This window comes from Macrotis lagotis, chromosome 1 (genome assembly GCF_037893015.1).
Source record: "Macrotis lagotis isolate mMagLag1 chromosome 1, bilby.v1.9.chrom.fasta, whole genome shotgun sequence".
Lineage (NCBI taxonomy): Eukaryota > Metazoa > Chordata > Mammalia > Peramelemorphia > Peramelidae > Macrotis > Macrotis lagotis.
The window spans coordinates 726,402,501-726,420,701 of NC_133658.1; the positions used below are offsets into that span (position 1 = coordinate 726,402,501).

The following is an 18,201-nucleotide window of genomic DNA, read 5'->3' on the forward strand; positions in this document are numbered from 1 at the left end:
CTTCTGGAACTTTCTTGGGACTCTAGAGAAGGCATACTGGATAAATACATGCTTTGGGCAACATGACCTTTTAAACAGAGAAAACGGCAAGCACTCAATCTATTAAGCCATATTCCCTCCTTGTAAGTCATAATAGATGATCTTAAATGACTGATTAATATTTCTGTCATAAAAAATTCAAATACACAAATAGCCTTACACTTAGTGGTAGGCAAAACTATCTTCAAAATACTGAAATAATTTTTAAAGACATAATAACCACTGTCAGAAAGCCCAATCTGAAATAAACTTGAAATCCTAATTAAGAATGCCTTTACGCTCAGAGAAATCTGAATAGATTTATATTTCTGATATTTTTATGTTGACTTGAAGAATGTAGTTAAAAAATACTTCTAAAATGCTAGCCAATTCAACATATTGACCATAGCTTAAAGGAAAATATTGCCAGATAGAAAGACATTAATAATATTTCTGCATATGGCAATCATCCCCGAATTTGAGATGATCAATATTACAGACAATGCATAATTGCCAGAGATTAGGAGAAGGGTCTTGGTTTGCAATTCTATGTATCATTATGTTTGCTAAAAATTAATTTGAATCAAGTTCCTAGATAAATAAATATGAAAAAAATTATGTTTAGACTTAGAAACTAGAAACATTAGGTATTCTATACTAGCTGAAGGATCTGATTTATTTCTAAGAAAATCCCAAACCTGAGATTGGTCTTTGAATATTACATTTAAAATTTCTTAAAAATAATGTTTTTATTTGATGATTTTCTCCTTGTTTTCTATCCTTTTTTCTTCTGTGGCTACTTTTTCTTTCAAATACATAATTTTCATACCTGCCATTACAAATCTATGTTGAAATTTACAGAAATAATAAACATAGTAGGGTGCATACCTCTGAAATATCGAAGTGAAAATCTAGGGTTTTTCCTGGCAATTCCTTGGAAGCACTATTCCATACTCGATGAATTTCTATTTTGGAAAGATCATTGTGCTGGTATGAAGGCAAGACCAGGCTGGCTGATCGAGAAACAACCAATTTCAAGATATTCAAAGCTTCTCTCCAGTGAACACTCTAGGGTAAAAATTATGAGATGAGAAAAGAGAATATAATAATTTTCTTCTTCTGTTCTTCTACACCCACCACAATACAATTTCTTAAATAATGGTACCATATATAGTACCATTATAATTGGTTCTTCTATATAAGATAGAGTTTATAAATTCAGTTTATAAATTCATTGGTTTATAAGACTTTATAATGGGCAGGATTGAAGAAAGACCACTAATTCTGGAGTCTGAGAATCCAGGTTTAAATCCTATCCTTGATACTAACTACCTGCATGCTGTTGGGCAAATCACTTAAAACTGCAAAAACAAGCATATATTCCATGGATGTCAAAGACTAAAAGAAAGGTCCCATAAACGTTAAATATTTATGGTACTTTTTATAGTAGCAGATAACAAGAAACAAAGTGTTCATTGATTAGGAAATGGCTAATTAAATAATGATTCACTTAAACAATATAAAAATCTATTTCATTGAAACCCATGGCTTAGAATCACAATTCTCTGGGTTTAAATAGACTGGGTTCAGTTTAGAAAGCCTTTTTCTATTCACTCAATTCTATTTCTTTAACTTGTTCTGTACCAACTCAGAATTTCCTCTGGAACCTCACAGTATAGACAGTGCTAGGTTTCCACAGATTTACTGGCAGCTAGGTATGCAAAGAATAGTGCACTGGGCCTGGAGTCAGGAAGCCCTGGGTTCAAATGTGACCTCTGGCACTAATTGTGTAGCCTTGGGGAAGTCATTATATCACTAGTTGACTTAGTTTCCTCATTTATGAGGTGGGGACAAGTACCTACCTGTTGTGAGGATCAAATGAAATAATAATTGTAAAGTGCTTAGATGGTGTTGAGCAGATAATGAGTGTTATATATACATATTTCGTTATAAATTATTTAGTTATATTATTATTATTATTTGGATAAGAGACCCCAGTTCCCATGCAAACATTCAAAGAAGCTACATGTCAGATAAAGAATAGCTTCAATGTTATCCCACAGAATCTGTGAAACAACTGGAAGGATTTATAATAATTTATAAACAGAAGACTTGGTTTCATACACTTATAAAGGACGCTAAAAAACAATTTACCTGAACGTATTTTTCAATGGTTTTCAACACTTCCATGTTAAACTGCTTTACAGGAACACCTGATAGGTCCATATAGCTGAGTAGACTGTAGATCATTTGTAGGAGGGATTGCTGCATACCTGGAAGACCTTTCTCTAGGAGCTGTGAAGAGAGAAGTACAAATGGAGTAAGTTATTTGTTTTTTAATAATAAAAAATATTTACTAGAGTTTCATCCTCTCAAAGGAATATGTCCTGTGGTCTCTTGGGAATTAATGGGTTCTCCTTCACTGAGGGGGTCTTCAAGCAAAATCTGGATGACACTTCTAGGTAGCCATTGAGCTCTTTTCTATGATTCTGTAATAGTAATATTTATGTAATTTTATTTTTAAAAAATATGTCTTCATGATCAATGTACTACTGTATAGGGGATATACACTGTAAAGCAAAGTGCCCCATTCATCTCTTTAGAATTCTTTAATTCAATTCAGAACATTTGCTATATACCTGATAGGTTCAAAAAACTAGCATTCCATTTGGTAAAACTGTCCTTCACCAGCCCTGTTTCCATACTATCTACTTTTCCCTATTACAGTTGTTATATTCTAAAATAGGGGGTCAATGTATATCTTTGTTCTAAATCAAAGTCCTAAACTGATACTAAGTCTATTAATAAAGACAAATGAGTTCTTTTGTATTAGAAGCTTTTAATCTTTTAAAATCTTCCAGAACCCCAATTTAGCCCTTGGCCAGTCTAGCCTCTTATAGGAAGGAATACAACTAAACATTGATGGTATGGTTTATCTAGAAGTCAGAATATGTTTTGAAAAGGACCTAGTAATGAATCAGAACACAGAACACAGGTAACACACACTATGAGACCTGAGGCAAGTAATGTCAACTTTCTAGTTTTAAAATCCTTAGCTCTGTTGTTTCCCTATTATAGAATCTTAAGTTCCTTGAGGACAGGGACCATTTCATCCTTGCAATTGTATCATCCAACTCTAGCATAGTGCTTTGTATACAACTGGCACTTAATAGATGCTTTCTGGGGCGTCTAGGTGGTGTAGTGGATAAAGCACTGGCCCTGAAGTCAGGAGTACCTGGGTTCAAATCCGATCTCAGACACTTAATAATTACCTAGCTGTGTGGCCTTGGGCAAGCCACTTAACCCTGTTTACCTTGCAAAAACCTAAAAAAAAAAAGATGCTTTCTGAACTAATGAATAACTCTAAATGCAAAAATGAAATTTAGAAATGAATGTTCAAAAGTTACCATTGGTGCCACACGACAGGATGACAGAACCAGCAAAGACCATGTGATCCGCTGGTACCTTCAGACATACCTTGCACTAATTCTCATTTTTCCTCGTCTAAAAATGGAGTTGATACTTATACAACCTATCTCATTGGTAGAAATTGTTTTGTAAAGCATAAAGGATTATGTAAATGGAAGATCACAGGTATGTTAGAAGAATTATGCTTGCATATCAAAAAAAAGAAAAAAATGAAAGATTCTGAAAAAAAGTAGATATCACCTATTACAATGTCAATAAATTTCTTTACACCTTAAAATTCTCTTTACACCCTAGGGCAGAGAGTAATACATTAAATGTAGATCATCATTGCATTAATACCTTGGTTTTTATTAGGAACAAATAACTAAACTGTATGGGAAGAAAAATAAACCTATGCATTATCAAGACATATCTATGAATTTAGAGGTGAGAGGGGCTTTAAAGTTATCTAAGGCTCGCAGGTCTAGAGCTAAATAGGACCATAGAGGACACCTAATTGAATCCCATAATTAAAAAAAATTATTGATGTTTTACTTTTATAAATACATTTTATGAGTTTTTCTAAAACATTCATCCATATGTCTATGTATTTAGACCCTCCCTCCCTTCCCACCCCCAACCCCCTCCTCTCAGTGGCAAATAGTCAGATTAATATTGTATTTACACATTTGTGTTAAGCTTGTTTACAGATTAGCCATTTTTGGTAAGAGGAATTAGGATAAAGAGAAAGAAATGCATAAGGAATATATTTTTTAAAAAGGTGAATGCAGAGGATAAAGCACCAGCCCTGGAGTCAGGAGTACCTGGGTTCAAATCCGGTCTCAGACACTTGATAATTACCTAGCTGTGTGGACTTGGGCAAGACACTTAACCCCATTGCCTTGTAAAAAAACCCCAACAACAACAACCCTAAAAAAAAGTGAATGTAGTGTTCCCCAGATTCTGAAGGGTTTGTTTTGTTTTGTTTTTCTTCCTCTGGATGGGGATAGCATTGTCTATAGCTGATTTAATAGGGTTGTCCTAGCTCTGAACCTGAGAGGAGTTGCATCCATCAAGGTTGATCATCTCACAATGTTGTTAATGTGTATATTGTTCTCTTGGTTCTGCTCCCTTTGCTCAGCATCAGATTCCTTCCGTGCTTCTCTAGAGTCTGATCATTTATGGTTTTTTATAGAACAACAGTATTCCATAATATTCATGTATCATAACTTGTTTAACCAAAAAGAGCTGCTATTAATATTTTGGAACATGTGGGGCTTTTCCCATTTTTTTATGATTTCTTCTGAGTGTAGGCCTAGAATTAGAATTGCTGGGTCAAAGGGTATGAATAGATTTATCGCTCTTTGGGCGTAGTTCCATATTGCTCTCCAGAATGGCTGAATCACTTCACAACGCCACCAGCAATGCATCAATATCCCGATCCTTCCACAACCTCTCCAACATCGATCATTTTCATTGATCATTTATGTTATCTTAGCCAACCTGATAGGTATGAGGTAATACTTCACACTTGTTTTCACATTACTTTAATCAATAATGATTTGGATGATTTTTTTCACATGATTATATATAATTTTAATTTCTTCATTTGAAAACTGTCTATTCATAACCTTTGAACATTTATCAATTGGGGAATGACTTGCAACTTTATATATTTGATGCAATTTCTCTCTATATTTTAGAAATGAGATCTTTCTCAGAACTCCTAAGCTTTCTGCTTTCCTTCTAATTTTAGAGAGATTTTATTTATTTTGGGTTTTACAATTTTTCCCTTATCTTACTTCCCTCCCCCCCCACCCCCCCACAGAAGGCAAATTGCCAGTCTTTACATTGTTTCCATGGTATACATTGATACAAATTGAACATGATGAGACAGAAATCATATCCTTAAGGAAGAAACATAAAGTATAAGAGATAGTAAGATCAGACAATAAGATATCAGTGTTTTTCCTTCTAATTTTAGCAGCACTGATTTTTATTAATGCAAACCCTTTTTAATTTAATAGAGTAAATATCATTCATTTTGCAATTTATAATGTATTCTATTTCTTTTTTGGCTATAAAATTTGTCCCCTTTCCAGAGTTCAGATAGAGTATTTCTTGGTCTATTAATTTAACTATGGTGTCACCCTTTACATTTTAATATTGTACCCGTTTTGTCATTAATTTGGTATAGGGTGTGAGATGTGGGTCTATGCCTAGTTTTTGCCATACTGTTTTGCAGTTTTCCCAACAGTTTTTGTCGAAAATTGAGTTTTTTTTCCCAGAAGCTAATGTCTTTGGGTTTGTCAAATAGTGAATTACTGTAGTCATTTGTTTATTTATTTACTTTTAAGTTTTTGCAAGGTAAATGGAGTTAAGTGTCTTGCCCAAGGCCACACAGCTAGGTAATTATTAAGTGTCCAAGGCCAGATTTGAATGCAGGTACTCCTGACTCCAGGGCTGGTGCTCTATCCATTTACTGTAGTCATTTATTGCTGTTTCTTTTGAACCTATCCTAATCCACTGATCCATTACTCTATTTCTTAAACAGTACCAACCAGTTTTGATGACTGCTGCTTTATAGTATAGTTTTAGATCTGGTAGAGCTCAGCCACCTTCCTTTACAATTTTTCCATCAGTTCCCTTGCTATTCTTGACCTTTTGTTGCTCAAGATTAATTTTGTTACTATTTTTTCTAACTCAGTAAAATAATTATTTGGTGTTTGGTATGGCACTGAATAAATAATATAATTTGGGTAGAATTGTGATTTTTATTATATTAGCTTGACCTGACCATGAGCAATTGGCATTTTTCAAATTATTTAGATCTGTCTTTATTTGGATGAGAAGTGCTTTATAATTATGTTCATGCAGTTTCTGGGTTTGTCTTGGGAGGTAGATTCTCAAGTATTCAATATTGTCTACAGTTACTTTATTATTATTATTAGTTTTTGCAAGGCAATGGGGTTAAGTGGCTTGACCAAGGCCACACAGCTAGGTAATTATTAAGTGTCTGAGGCTGGATTGAACTCAGGTACTCCTGACTCCAGGGGTGCTCTATCCACTGTACCACCTAGCTGCCCTATAGTTACTTTAAATTGAATTTCTCTTTCTATCTCTTCCTCTTGGGATTTGTTGTTCATACATAGAAATGCTGATGATTTGGATGATTTGTGTGGGTTTATTTTATATCCTGCTACTTTGCTGAATTTCTTAGTTGTTTCAAAGAGTTTTTTAGATATTTACTGATGTTCTCTAAGTATACCATCATATCATCTGCAAAGAGTGAAAGTTTTACTTTCTCACTGCCAATTCTGATTCCCTCAATTTCTTTTTCTTCTTATTGCTAGAGCTAACATTTCTTTTTTTTTTCCGCATCCAAATTTTTTTTTTTTAAGGCAATGGGGTTAACTGACTTGCTGAAGGTCAAATAGCTAGGTAATTATTAAGTGTCTGAGGTCGAATTTGTACTCAGGTCCTCCTGACTCCAGGGCCAGTGTAGAGCTAACATTTCTAAAACTATACTAAATAGTAATAGTGATTATGGGCATCCTTGTTTCACCCCTGATCTTTTTGGAAATGCTCTGAGTTTATCCCCATTGCATGGGAATATTTGTTGATGGCTTTAGATAGATACTATTACTATTTTAAGGAAAACTCCATTTATTTCTAAACTTCCTAGTGTTTTTAAAAACTAATAGATGTTGTATTTTATGAAAGGCTTTTTCAGCATTAACCTAGATAATCATATGATTTCTATTGGTTTTACTATGGATATGTTCAATTATATAGAGTGTCTTCCTAATATTGAACCTTTCCTTCCTATCTGGTATAAATCCTACTTGATCATGGAATATTATCCTAGTAATAACTTGGATTTTATTTAAGATTTTTGTATCATTGTTAATTAGGGAGATTGGTCTATAATTTTCTTTGTCTATTTTGGTTCTTCCTGGTTTAAGTATCAGTACCATGTAATGACAATAAAAGGAATTTGGTAGAACTCCTATTTTTTAAAATGGTTTATGTAAAATAGGAATTAATTGTTCTTTTAATATTTGGTAGAATTCACTTGTAAATCCATTTGGACCTGGATACTTTTTCTTAGGGAATTTATTGATGGTTCCTTCAATTTCTATTTTTTTAATGGGGTTATTTAAACATGTTATTTCCTCTTCTGTTAATCTAGGCAGTTTGTATTTTTGTAAATATTCATCCATTTCATTCAGTTTATCGAATTTACTGGCATGCAGTTGGACAAAGTAGGTCCAAAATTAGCCTTTTAATTTTCTCCTCATTGCTGCTTAGTTTACCCTTTTCATTTTTGATACTGGTAGTTTGGTTGGCTTCTTTTTTTAAAAATCATATTAACCAAAGGTTTATCTATTTTATTGATTTTTTCAAAAAAGTCAACTCTTAGTTTTATTTATTAGATCAATGGTTTTCTTGCTTTCAGTTTTAATAATCTCTCCCTTGATTTTCAGAAATTCTAATTTGGTATTTAATTGGGGATCTTTAGTTTGTTGTTTTTCTAGCTTTTTAAATTGCATACCTAATTCATTGATTTCTTCTTTTTCTATTTTATTCATATAAGTATTTAGAGATATAAAATTTTCCTTCAAAACTGCCTTGGCAGCATCCCATAAATTTTGGTATGATGTCTCATTATTAACATTTTCTTGGACATAATTATTGATTATTTCTATGATTTGTTGCTTGATCCACTAATTATTTAAAATTGAGTTATTTAGTTTCAAATTAGTTTTTATTTTCTCTTTTCATTATCCTTTATTACATGTAATTTTATTATATCATAGTCTGAGAAATGTGCATTATTATTTTTGCCTTTTTGCATTTGATTAGGAGATTTTTATGTCTTAGCACATGGTCAAATTTGGTATAGGTGTCATGTACTACAGAGAAAAAAAGGTATATTCTTTTCTATCCTCATTAAGTTTTCTCTAGAGGTCTATTATATCTAAATTTTCTAAGATCTCACAGTCACCTTCTTATCTTCCTTCTTGTATTTTGTGGTTAGATTTATCTTGTTCTGAGTGAGGGAAGTTGAGGTCCCCCATTAAAGTCTGCTGTCTATGTTTCCTTGTAATTCTCTCAATTTTTCCTGTAGGAATTTGGATGCTATACCACTAGATGCATACATGTTTAATAATAATTTATCTTTATTACCTATAGTGCCATTTAAGAAGATGAAATTTCCTTCCTTATCCCTTTAAATGAGATCTATTTTTGCTTTTTCTTTATCTGAGATCATGATTGCTACCCTTGATTTTTTTTACTTTAGCTGAAGCATTGTATATTTTGCTCCATCCTTTTACCTTTAGCTTGTATGTATCTCTCTCTGCTTCAATTGTGTTTCTCGTAAACAACATATTGTAGTATTCTGTTTTTTATTCTATAATGCTGTCTGTTTCCATTTCATGGTATAGTTCATCCCATTCACATTTACAGTTAAGATTACTAATTTTGTATTTTTGTCCATGCTATCTTTCTCCTTTGAAATTTTCTCTTTCCTTTCCTCTTATTCCTCCTCACCAAAGTTTTGCCCCCTTTCCCCTTTAACTTTCCCTTTAAAATTTAACTTTCAGTTTATTTTCACTTATACCTTCATCTTCTCTTTTATCAATCCCTTCTTCACTTATCTTTCCCTTCCCCTGCCCCTTTCCCTACTTCCCTGTACAGTAGGAAAGATTTTTAAACTCTAGTTGGAATGTATCTTATTCCCTTTCTAGGCTAAATCTACTGAATAGAATTTACTCAGTGTTCACACCCTTCCTTCTTTCCCTCTAAAATAATAAATCTTTGTGTCTCTTCACCTGGTGTTATTTATCACTCAGGTACTATTAATCAGGTATCAGCCATCACAGCTTAATCAGTTAATTAGCCAATTGATCAATTAATTACTTGATAAACTCAACATATTATCAAAGTACCATCTCTGATTGATTGCTTGTTTGATAAGCAGCATTGCCTCAAAGTCACTAAGTACCCTTCTGCTTCTGTCTCATTAGAAGTACAATTTTCAAGAGTCTAGAATTATATCAAATGATAATCATTTTTTCCTTGCTCTCTTTTCAAGTACCCTCCAAAGACACTCAATCCTCATGAGCCAAAGTATCATTCAAAGTCTAATCATTACATGAAATATTTGTACACCTCCCCCCAAGCAAAATTTCCCTCATACTTTACTCCCCTCTCACCCCACCCCACCATCCCCTTATTAAGTGAAGTAAGGATTAAAGCAAACCCTGATTTAATTGACTATAAATATTTTAAGGATCTCTAAGTACTGAGAGACTCTGAAGGTTTCACTTGAGAACTTTACAAATGATTGCAAATTATGGGAGACACTGACTCAGGACTGCCCAGTTTATGATGCCTTCATTAGAGAAAGAGCTAAACTTTATCAGCATAGCAGACTTAAAGTGGTAAAAGGATACTGAGATACTTAAGTTTAGAGTTAACACCCCTGTTTTTTTTTTTATCATGGCTTTGTCTCAAACATAGTGATGTCAGCTTGGACCTCTTCAATGGAGGGATAATACCGAACTATACCCAAATCCTCTAAGTCTAATCTTTTCAATTATGTTTGACCCTTTAATTTTCCAAGAGAATTAAAATTCTCAAGTGTTAGAAGTGTTATATATCTTACCTTTTAGGGTTGTATACAATTTGATGGTCTTGACTAACATTTGTTGTTTTTGTTTGTTTTTTTCCTCTTTTCATTTACCTTTTTTTTTATCACTCTCTTGAGTTGTATATTTGGTGAGTGAATTCTCTGTTCAGTTCTGGTCTTTGTGTCAGGAAATTTGGGAAGTTCTCTATTTCTTTGAACATCCAACTTTTCCCATGACATTATATGCTGAATTTTACAGGATAGTAAATTTTTGTTTGTAGTCCCAAATCCTTTTCCCTTCTGACATATGGTGTTCCAAGTCTTCCAGTTCTTCAGTGCTGAGGCTGATCGGTCCTGTGTGAGTCTGATTGTGTTTCCTTGTATTTAAATTGTTTCCTTTTTGTTGTTTACAGTATTTCTCCTTTATTTGAGAGTTCTGGAATTTGGCTATAAGAGCCCTTGGGATTTTTATTCTGGGGTCTCTTTGTAGAGGGGTTCTGTATATTCTTTCTTTTTGTTTTTTTTTTTTTTAGGTTTTTGCAAGGCAAATGGGGTTAAGTGGCTTGCCCAAGGCCACACAGTTAGGTAATTATTAAATGTCTGAGACTGGATTTGAACCCAGGTACTCCTGACTCCAGGGCCGGTGCTTTATCCACTGTGCCACCTAGCTGCCCCTGTATATTCTTTCAATGGTTATATTGTCTTCTTGTTCTAGCATATTTGGGCAGCTTTTCCTAATAATTTCTTGCATGATGTTTTCCAGGTTCTTTTTTTGATCTAGGCTTTCTGGTAGTCTGATGATTTGTAGATTATCTCTTCTAGATCTATTTTCCAGGTCATTCATTTTTTCCTAAAAGGTACCTTATTTTTTCTTCAATTTTTTCAACCTTTTAATTCTGTTGATGGAATCTTATAGTCTCATAGATTCATTGGTTTTTCTGTTTGTTCAATCCTAATTTTTAGGGTTTTATTTTCTTCAATTACCTTTTATGTTTCCTTTTTAAAGGTGTTGAACTCTCTGGTCAATTATTCATAATTTTCTTGCATGACTCTCATTCCTTTTCCCCATTTTTCTTCTTCCTCTCTTTGATTTAAAAATTGATTTTTTTAGCTCTTCTATGAGCTTTTGGATTTGAGTCCAATTCGTCGACTTTTTTTTTTTAGGTTTTTTTTTTTGCAAGGTAAATGGGGTTAAGTGGCTTGCCCAAGGCCACACAGCTAGGTAATTATTAAGTGTCTGAGACCGGATTTGAACCCAGGTACTCCTGACTCCAAGGCTGGTGCTTTATCCACCACGTCACCTAGCCACCCCTTTAATTCATCGACTTTTTTGAGACTTCCCCTGTGAATGATTTTCCACTGATTTCTTCTTCTGACATGGCATTTTTATCATCTTTATCTGCAAAGAAGTTTTCTATAAGGAGAGCTCTTTTAGCTTTTTTTGTTTATCTTTGTTGTTTTAGCTCTGCTCTGGGATATAGGAATTATAGATGGAAGCTTTTTTTTTTTTTTTTTTGCTGGGGCTGGGTTGTCTTTGGCCAAGATGTTGCCTGTGCAGTCTGGGCCTTGCCTTTGCAGAGGTTCATTTCCTCCTTTGTGACCAGGTTCTGACTTAGAAGTGGTTTGTTCCCAACCTAGTCCTGTCTTTTGAACCCCGGTATTCCCAGGGTTCAGACTTTGTTTGGGATTGGGACCCTTCCTGCTAGCTTGCTATCTAGCTGCTGGGACCTCTGCTGTTAAAATGTTGTGACCTTGTCTGCACTGTGGCTAAAAGCCTTCCATTGGTTTTCCCCACTTGATGGCCTCCTGGGCTTTACTTCCCCAAAGAGATAGACCTTCACTGAAGATACTCCACGATGTCTACCATTGAAAACTTCTTTGGATCTTCCCTTTATCTTAGTGGGATGTTGAATGTCAGCTCAGAGGCTTCATTTATCTTTGGTAGTGAAAAGATCCAGGAGCATGTTAGCCTCACTCATCATTTTGGCCCCTGTGCTGGGACTCTCAGAATCCCATTATTTGACAAAGACATTGGGGCCCAAGGAAGTTTGTTCCAAATCACACAGACAGTAACAAATCTAGGTCTTTTGACTCCAAAATCAGTGTTCTTTGTGCTCCATCAAATAACCTCCTATTTTATAGTTTTAACTTCCCTAATTTATAGATGAGGAAATTGAGGAAATTTGGGCTCTGATAGGTTAAGCAATCTTCCTAACCTAGTGAGCTAGCAAGTGATAGAGCTGGGATTTGATTTTGGGCCCTCTGACTTTCAATTTAGAATCCCACCCTCCTCATCACTCTTCTTTCCAGCACTAAGTAATGGCATGACTAGGAACAGAGGAATTGCTTGCTTGGAGTGTGCCAGAATCATACTTGCATAGAAAAAAATCAACATTTCAATCTGCAAAAAGAACTGCCATTACAAAAGTTTGTTCAAAATTTACTTTTTTTCCAGCTTCAAAAAATCCATGATTTCATCAGTATGGGTCCTACCTTCACAGACATAGGCAACAGCTACTCTATAATTGAGGAGGTGGCTTTTATGGCATATCATGACAGGGACAATTCATCACCTGATATCCAGCTTCTCCATCCCTATGTTGGGGCATCTTCTGATGACAGACACATATTCAGTCCATCATCAGTTTTAAGCCTCAGGGCCTTTGCTGCTTTGTTGGAATTTGCCCTCTGCAAAGGTTGTGATGAGCAATATGTTTTGTTAATTAGAGCAAGTAGAGATGATTGAAAATACCAAAGCATTATGTAATCTCTTGAAAAGTACATACACACAGAGGCAAAATTCTTTTTGACATGACATCCCTTATGAGCATTCATTTCAGACCCTTCAGGCAATATCTTGTAGAAAGAAAAAGATGATGCCTAGAATTTCATTACTCTTTCTCACCTCTGCCAGATATGTCACCATATTCAGGGTAATATCAGCAAATGCTTCATGAAGGTATCGACACACAACATTAACCCATGTTGCACAGTCTCTTGTGTAGCTGTGGGTTTTATAAAGAGTCATGACATGTGCAAGATTTGAAAGCTTGGGGTTCTTTTCTTCCAGGCAAACCTAAAAAAATGAAAATTAAAAATCAGGGACAAAATGTCTCAGTGAAATAGAAAGAAAATGAATTTAAAATAAATATTATCTAGCAATCTAGAAAATAGACTTCCAGGATATAGAATAATTTTTTTTAAAAAGAAATTGTATTTCCACAATTTTCCCTGTATTTAGAAATCATTTAAAATTTATCATCTGTCAGACTACCATAAGCATTTGCCCTTTAGCAAAGTATATGGCTAATGTTATATATGATTCATGCTTAAAAATTAAAAAAATTAATTATAGCCTTATTTCTTTAGGAGTTTGTCTAATTGTATTAAGGACTCGGTTCTTAAGCCCAAGCTGATTCATATGTTGGTAATAGTATATCATACCTGAGCAATTCTCTCTGCTATATCCTTACAAAATTGATTGGGATTGTCAAAATGTTGAATCAACTGAGGCAGGAGACAAAGGACATTCAATGGAAACCCTGGAATGGGAAAAAAGGATACAATGGGCATATCTGAGGGAAAGAAAAATTTTACTCATTAGCAGGCTAAGGCAGGCAATTATATAAAGGAATATATACCCACTGAGATAAAGCAAATGCAGTCTATTTTGAGATAGCTTTTTACTTTGGCAAAATTCAAAAGTCCAGGAAAAGACTGATCACAATAGTGCAGAATAGAAAAAACTACAAAACCAATGTTTACAATTAATTTCAAATTTTAAAAAAAAGACTTGAAATGAGGATTATCTGGTTGACAGAATTATTAAAATATATAAGGGGAAAAGGTTTGGTTTTCAAAAATTGGCATGAAAATTAAAAGACTTGTTAAGTTTGAGCCTAATCATTTTTATTGTAAGGTTCTTTAAATAATAATAATTGGCATGTAGGCTGTTCACCAAAATGCTAATGCTTTGCATGAGCAAAAAGAATATTGGGCTGTATTTTAGACCATTAAAAAGGTTTTTTTTTCATTTGACTTAGTGAAAAGTAGTAACAACCTAGGAGAACAGTCAGAATAAAGAGCCAAACCAAATAAAAGGACTGAATGTTAACATATAAAACTTCAATGAGAAAGAACAATCATGATCTAGAAATCTAGCAGGGTCAAGAATTTAACCTTCAATTTTCTTCCATGATATAACTAATTTTATATGAATATATTATTATTGCTTTGGAAATAGAAATACTTTCTAATATAAATAATCAAATAAATGAATTGTAGAGAATTGGTAGAGCAAAAAATAAATGTAACACTACCACAGAATATTTTGAGAGGCAACATGGTTTGCGGATTAGAGTCCTCTTGGAGTCAGGGAGATCTGAGTCCAAGGCCCACTTCTAAGACTTACTGGTTGTGTGATCCTGGAAATGTCATTTATGTTTTGATTTTCTGAGACATTGCTCTGAGACTATAAGGTTGGAACAATATTAAAACCATAGTCCAGTAAGGACTATAATCAAGTCAATGACCATCCATGACTTCAGAGAACTAATGACAAAGCATGCTACTCATTTCTTGAGGGAGAGGTGATAGAATGAGGGGTGTATAATGATACATACAATTTTTAGACATGGTCAGTGAGGGATTTTCCTTGGCTATACTTATTTTTTATAAGGGGTTTTTCTTTTTTCAATTTGAAAAAAATTAATTAAAAGACTAAGTTGAAGAACAATTGTTGATTATACATTGTTAGAAGGAATTTCCCTACTAGAGTTTTCTGTATCAATAAAATTGGGTCAAGGAGGACCACTCTCTCTCTCTCTGCCCCCAAATTGAACAGAATTATTTAAAAAAAATTCTCAATCCAAGTTCTCTTGTATTTTTTATAATAAATTTGAACCTAATGGCAAACAAAACAAATAAGAGGGAAAGATTTCTGGAATTTACCAATAGCCTGAGATGAGTCGACCATAGATACTCTTGATACAGGTGTTAACAAACTGAAGAGATGCAGGGTGAGGTCCGTGGTAGTGAGGGAAGTGAATCCTTTGAGCAACAGCTGTTGCAGCCCTGAGAAATCTGCCCACTTGAGCTGACCCTGTAATTTTTCAAGTTTCTCTCGGTTTTCAGCTTTATCGAGAGGTAAATGAGTCAACAACTTATTGAGTAACCTTAAAGCCATTAGATATTCAAATTCAAAATCAGATTCCATTAAGGCCACAGTGACCCAGAAAATGGTGGCCAATAGGTTGGTTGGATTGTTGATGTGGGATGGGTCAGTGAGACTGTCTTTCAAAGAAGAGGAGCTTCTGGTCTTAGAGGAGAGCCCCTGTTGAGTGCAAGCCTGAATCCGGTCCAGAGTTGCGCTTCGAGGTGGGTCGGAAGTTCGGTCTACAACTCCAAACTTCTTGGGAACAGAGAAGCTCCTCTGATGTCTGCTTCGTTCTGCAGTGGCAGTGTTTCCACTGGCAGCTCCAGGGTTCACATTTAATTGACCCGTGCTCTTTCGGTTTGCTGTCAGCTTAGTGCTTGAACTTAGATCAGGGGATGATGAACTGGTGATAGGAATAAATAAATTTATTAGAATATGCCAATAAGTTTCTGTGAAAATCTCACTGTTCTCAGCTAAGTCAAATGTATCTCAGCGAATATTAAGGGAGGAAACATGCCCACTCTTTTGGAAACATCAACTGTTATAAATTCCCCTTTCTTGACTCATCTATTCAAATCTATGAAAATAAGCTGAGGGCATAAAAGAAATGTAGGAAAATCTGAGAGTCAGGCATGGAACAACAACAATAAAAAATTCAGTTGCTTTTTATAGTAATTCAAATGAGTTTTATAGGTGTTTCCTAAACTTATTTTATGCCAATTGGAGCAAACATTTCTTAAATGTTTAAAAAAGTCTACAGAATTCTTGATTTCCAAATGTCATGAAACTGTCTCTCACCGAGATAGTACAGTCAAAAGATCACTGTTCTTCAAGCAGTCTGACAAATTATCCACAGTAGCTTCCAAGGTAAGGAGTGCTTCCATTACATAACCCTGCCAAACACAGAAAACAGCCATTTCAATATAAAAATGAGTTTACTGTTTTTTAAAAACAATCTCAAAGAGGTATGTTGGTGAAATGGATAAAAGACTGGACCTAGAGGCAGGAAGACATGTTTGAATAGCATCTCAGGTACAAGCCATGTGACACTGGGCATGTCACTTAATAACTGTCTCAGTTTCCTCATCAATAAAATAATGAACTTGATGACCTCTATTGACCCTTTACAGGTCTAAGTCTATGCATCTACGTTTTATTTGTACTTCCTGATCCTGTGACTGTTGACTTAACATTTGAAGAGAAATTATTTAAGATCACATATCAAACTCTAAAACTAAAATAGACCTTAGAGACCATCTAGTCCAAGGACTTCATTTTACAGATAAGGAAAATGAGGCTCTGAGAGGATAAAGAATTTCCCCAAAGATATACAAGTAGAAAATGGAAGAATTGGAATTGAAACACAGGTTTTCTATCTTCAAGTCCAATAGTCCTTCCACTCTACCATATTATCCTTCAATTTACTCAGGATTAGTTATGTCCAAATTATAATAGATTAATATCACGGTAGAACATTGTTGTTAGCTTGGTTTATTATAAAATGGATAATGTTTAACCTAGAGAAAACAATATGGAATATAAGAATATGATACCTGCCAGAAAATGTTTGCATGAATGTCATAAGAAGAATTAAGATGGAGTCTGCATAGCTCCAGAGGGTAGAAATAAGACCACAAGGTAGAATTTAGCCCAATATAAAATAAAATTTCCTAATAAATTAGAACTATCTGAAGATAGAATGATCTACATTGCAAGAAAGACTGTATACTCCCAGAAGGCAGAGACTATCTTTGCCATTCTTTGTAACACCCTTTAACATAGTGTTTGAAATACAACAGGTACTTAATAAATGCCAACTGACTATTATTGGAGAGATTTAAATAGAAGCTTGTTTTTACTCTTTTAAGCAACCTTGAACTTCTTATAGGGCTTTAGATGAGAAAAAAAAGTAGCTCCTTGCCCCTAAATCAATGTGTGACAGTATCCTAGATTAGTAAAGAAAGCAAACAATATTGCAATGAATTTGACTGTCAAAATGAATACAAACAGGTGTTGTATGTTCATAATCTACTCAGTTAAATATCCAGCCTGTATGGAAGTAACCAGCACACCTAGAATTACTCTATAAAAATCAATCATTATTATTATTGTTGATGGGATGTATGCCTAAGGGAGAAAAAGCAGACAGACAATATCAGCTTAATTTTTTTTGTCCAAATTGGACAGCAAACGATGAGCTTACCACCCTTTGTTTTTATACCTGAATCTCATCTCCATGTTCTCCAATAACTTCTACCAGTCGGGAGAGGAGATCCGAGAGGGCATGAGCTGACAAAGGTTGCTTTAGAGCCCTGAAGATTTGGAAAGAACGACCAGCATAATGCCTAGAAGAGCTGGCCAGGGCCGTTTGTAATGCAACTTCGCTCAGGTGCTGCTCCAGGTGGAAACCTGAGAGAGAGAGAGAGAGAGGAGGAGAGAGTGAGTAAGAAAGAGAGGAAGAGAGGAAGAAGAGGGGGGAGAGAGAGAGAGAGAGAGAGAGAGAGAGAGAGAGAGAGAGAGAGAGAGAGAGAGACAGAGAGACAGAGAGACAGAGAGAGACAGAGAAATCAATGAATCATAAAATCTCCGAGTTGAAAGGGAAGAGGCCACCTAATATAAAACTTTCTAGACTGAAAATCCCTTTTCATATATCCCCAACAAACCGTCATCCAAACTTTTGTTGGGAGATCATCAATGAAGGGGAAATTTATGACACCCCTCAGCCCCACATGACTTCCCATTCCTTTTGGGATAAGAAGTGCAAATAGGTCTGACTGAAAAAAATCTCTCATTTTTCAAAAAGCTCATTAGTCTTTTTATAAAGGTCTAACCTGACCAAACCCATCATTATGCCTTTTGAATAAAAGAGTGTAAAAAAGTCAAAAGAACCAAAACCTATGCTTTCATATTTAACATCAGGAGAACAATTTTGATTCCTGAAGTTTTTTCTAAGTTAATCTTTTATTCCACTTTTCACATTCAA

General features: G+C 34.6%; 1 protein-coding gene across 10 annotated transcripts in view; it reads right to left on the bottom strand.

Moving 5' to 3' along the window:
• The window catches only part of FRY (FRY microtubule binding protein), a 568,375-nt gene that overhangs the window by 56,073 nt on the left and 494,101 nt on the right, over positions 1–18,201 (bottom strand). For all 10 annotated transcript variants that reach the window (XM_074216094.1, XM_074216087.1, XM_074216086.1 and 7 more), the window contains 7 exons: positions 17,440–17,627; positions 16,017–16,111; positions 15,014–15,621; positions 13,508–13,605; positions 12,969–13,139; positions 2,173–2,313; positions 907–1,086 (listed from right to left, as the gene is read on the bottom strand). In XM_074216094.1, coding sequence (XP_074072195.1) covers positions 907–1,086; positions 2,173–2,313; positions 12,969–13,139; positions 13,508–13,605; positions 15,014–15,621; positions 16,017–16,111; positions 17,440–17,627 — 1,481 coding nt within the window. The remainder of the gene's footprint in view (positions 1–906; positions 1,087–2,172; positions 2,314–12,968; positions 13,140–13,507; positions 13,606–15,013; positions 15,622–16,016; positions 16,112–17,439; positions 17,628–18,201) is intronic.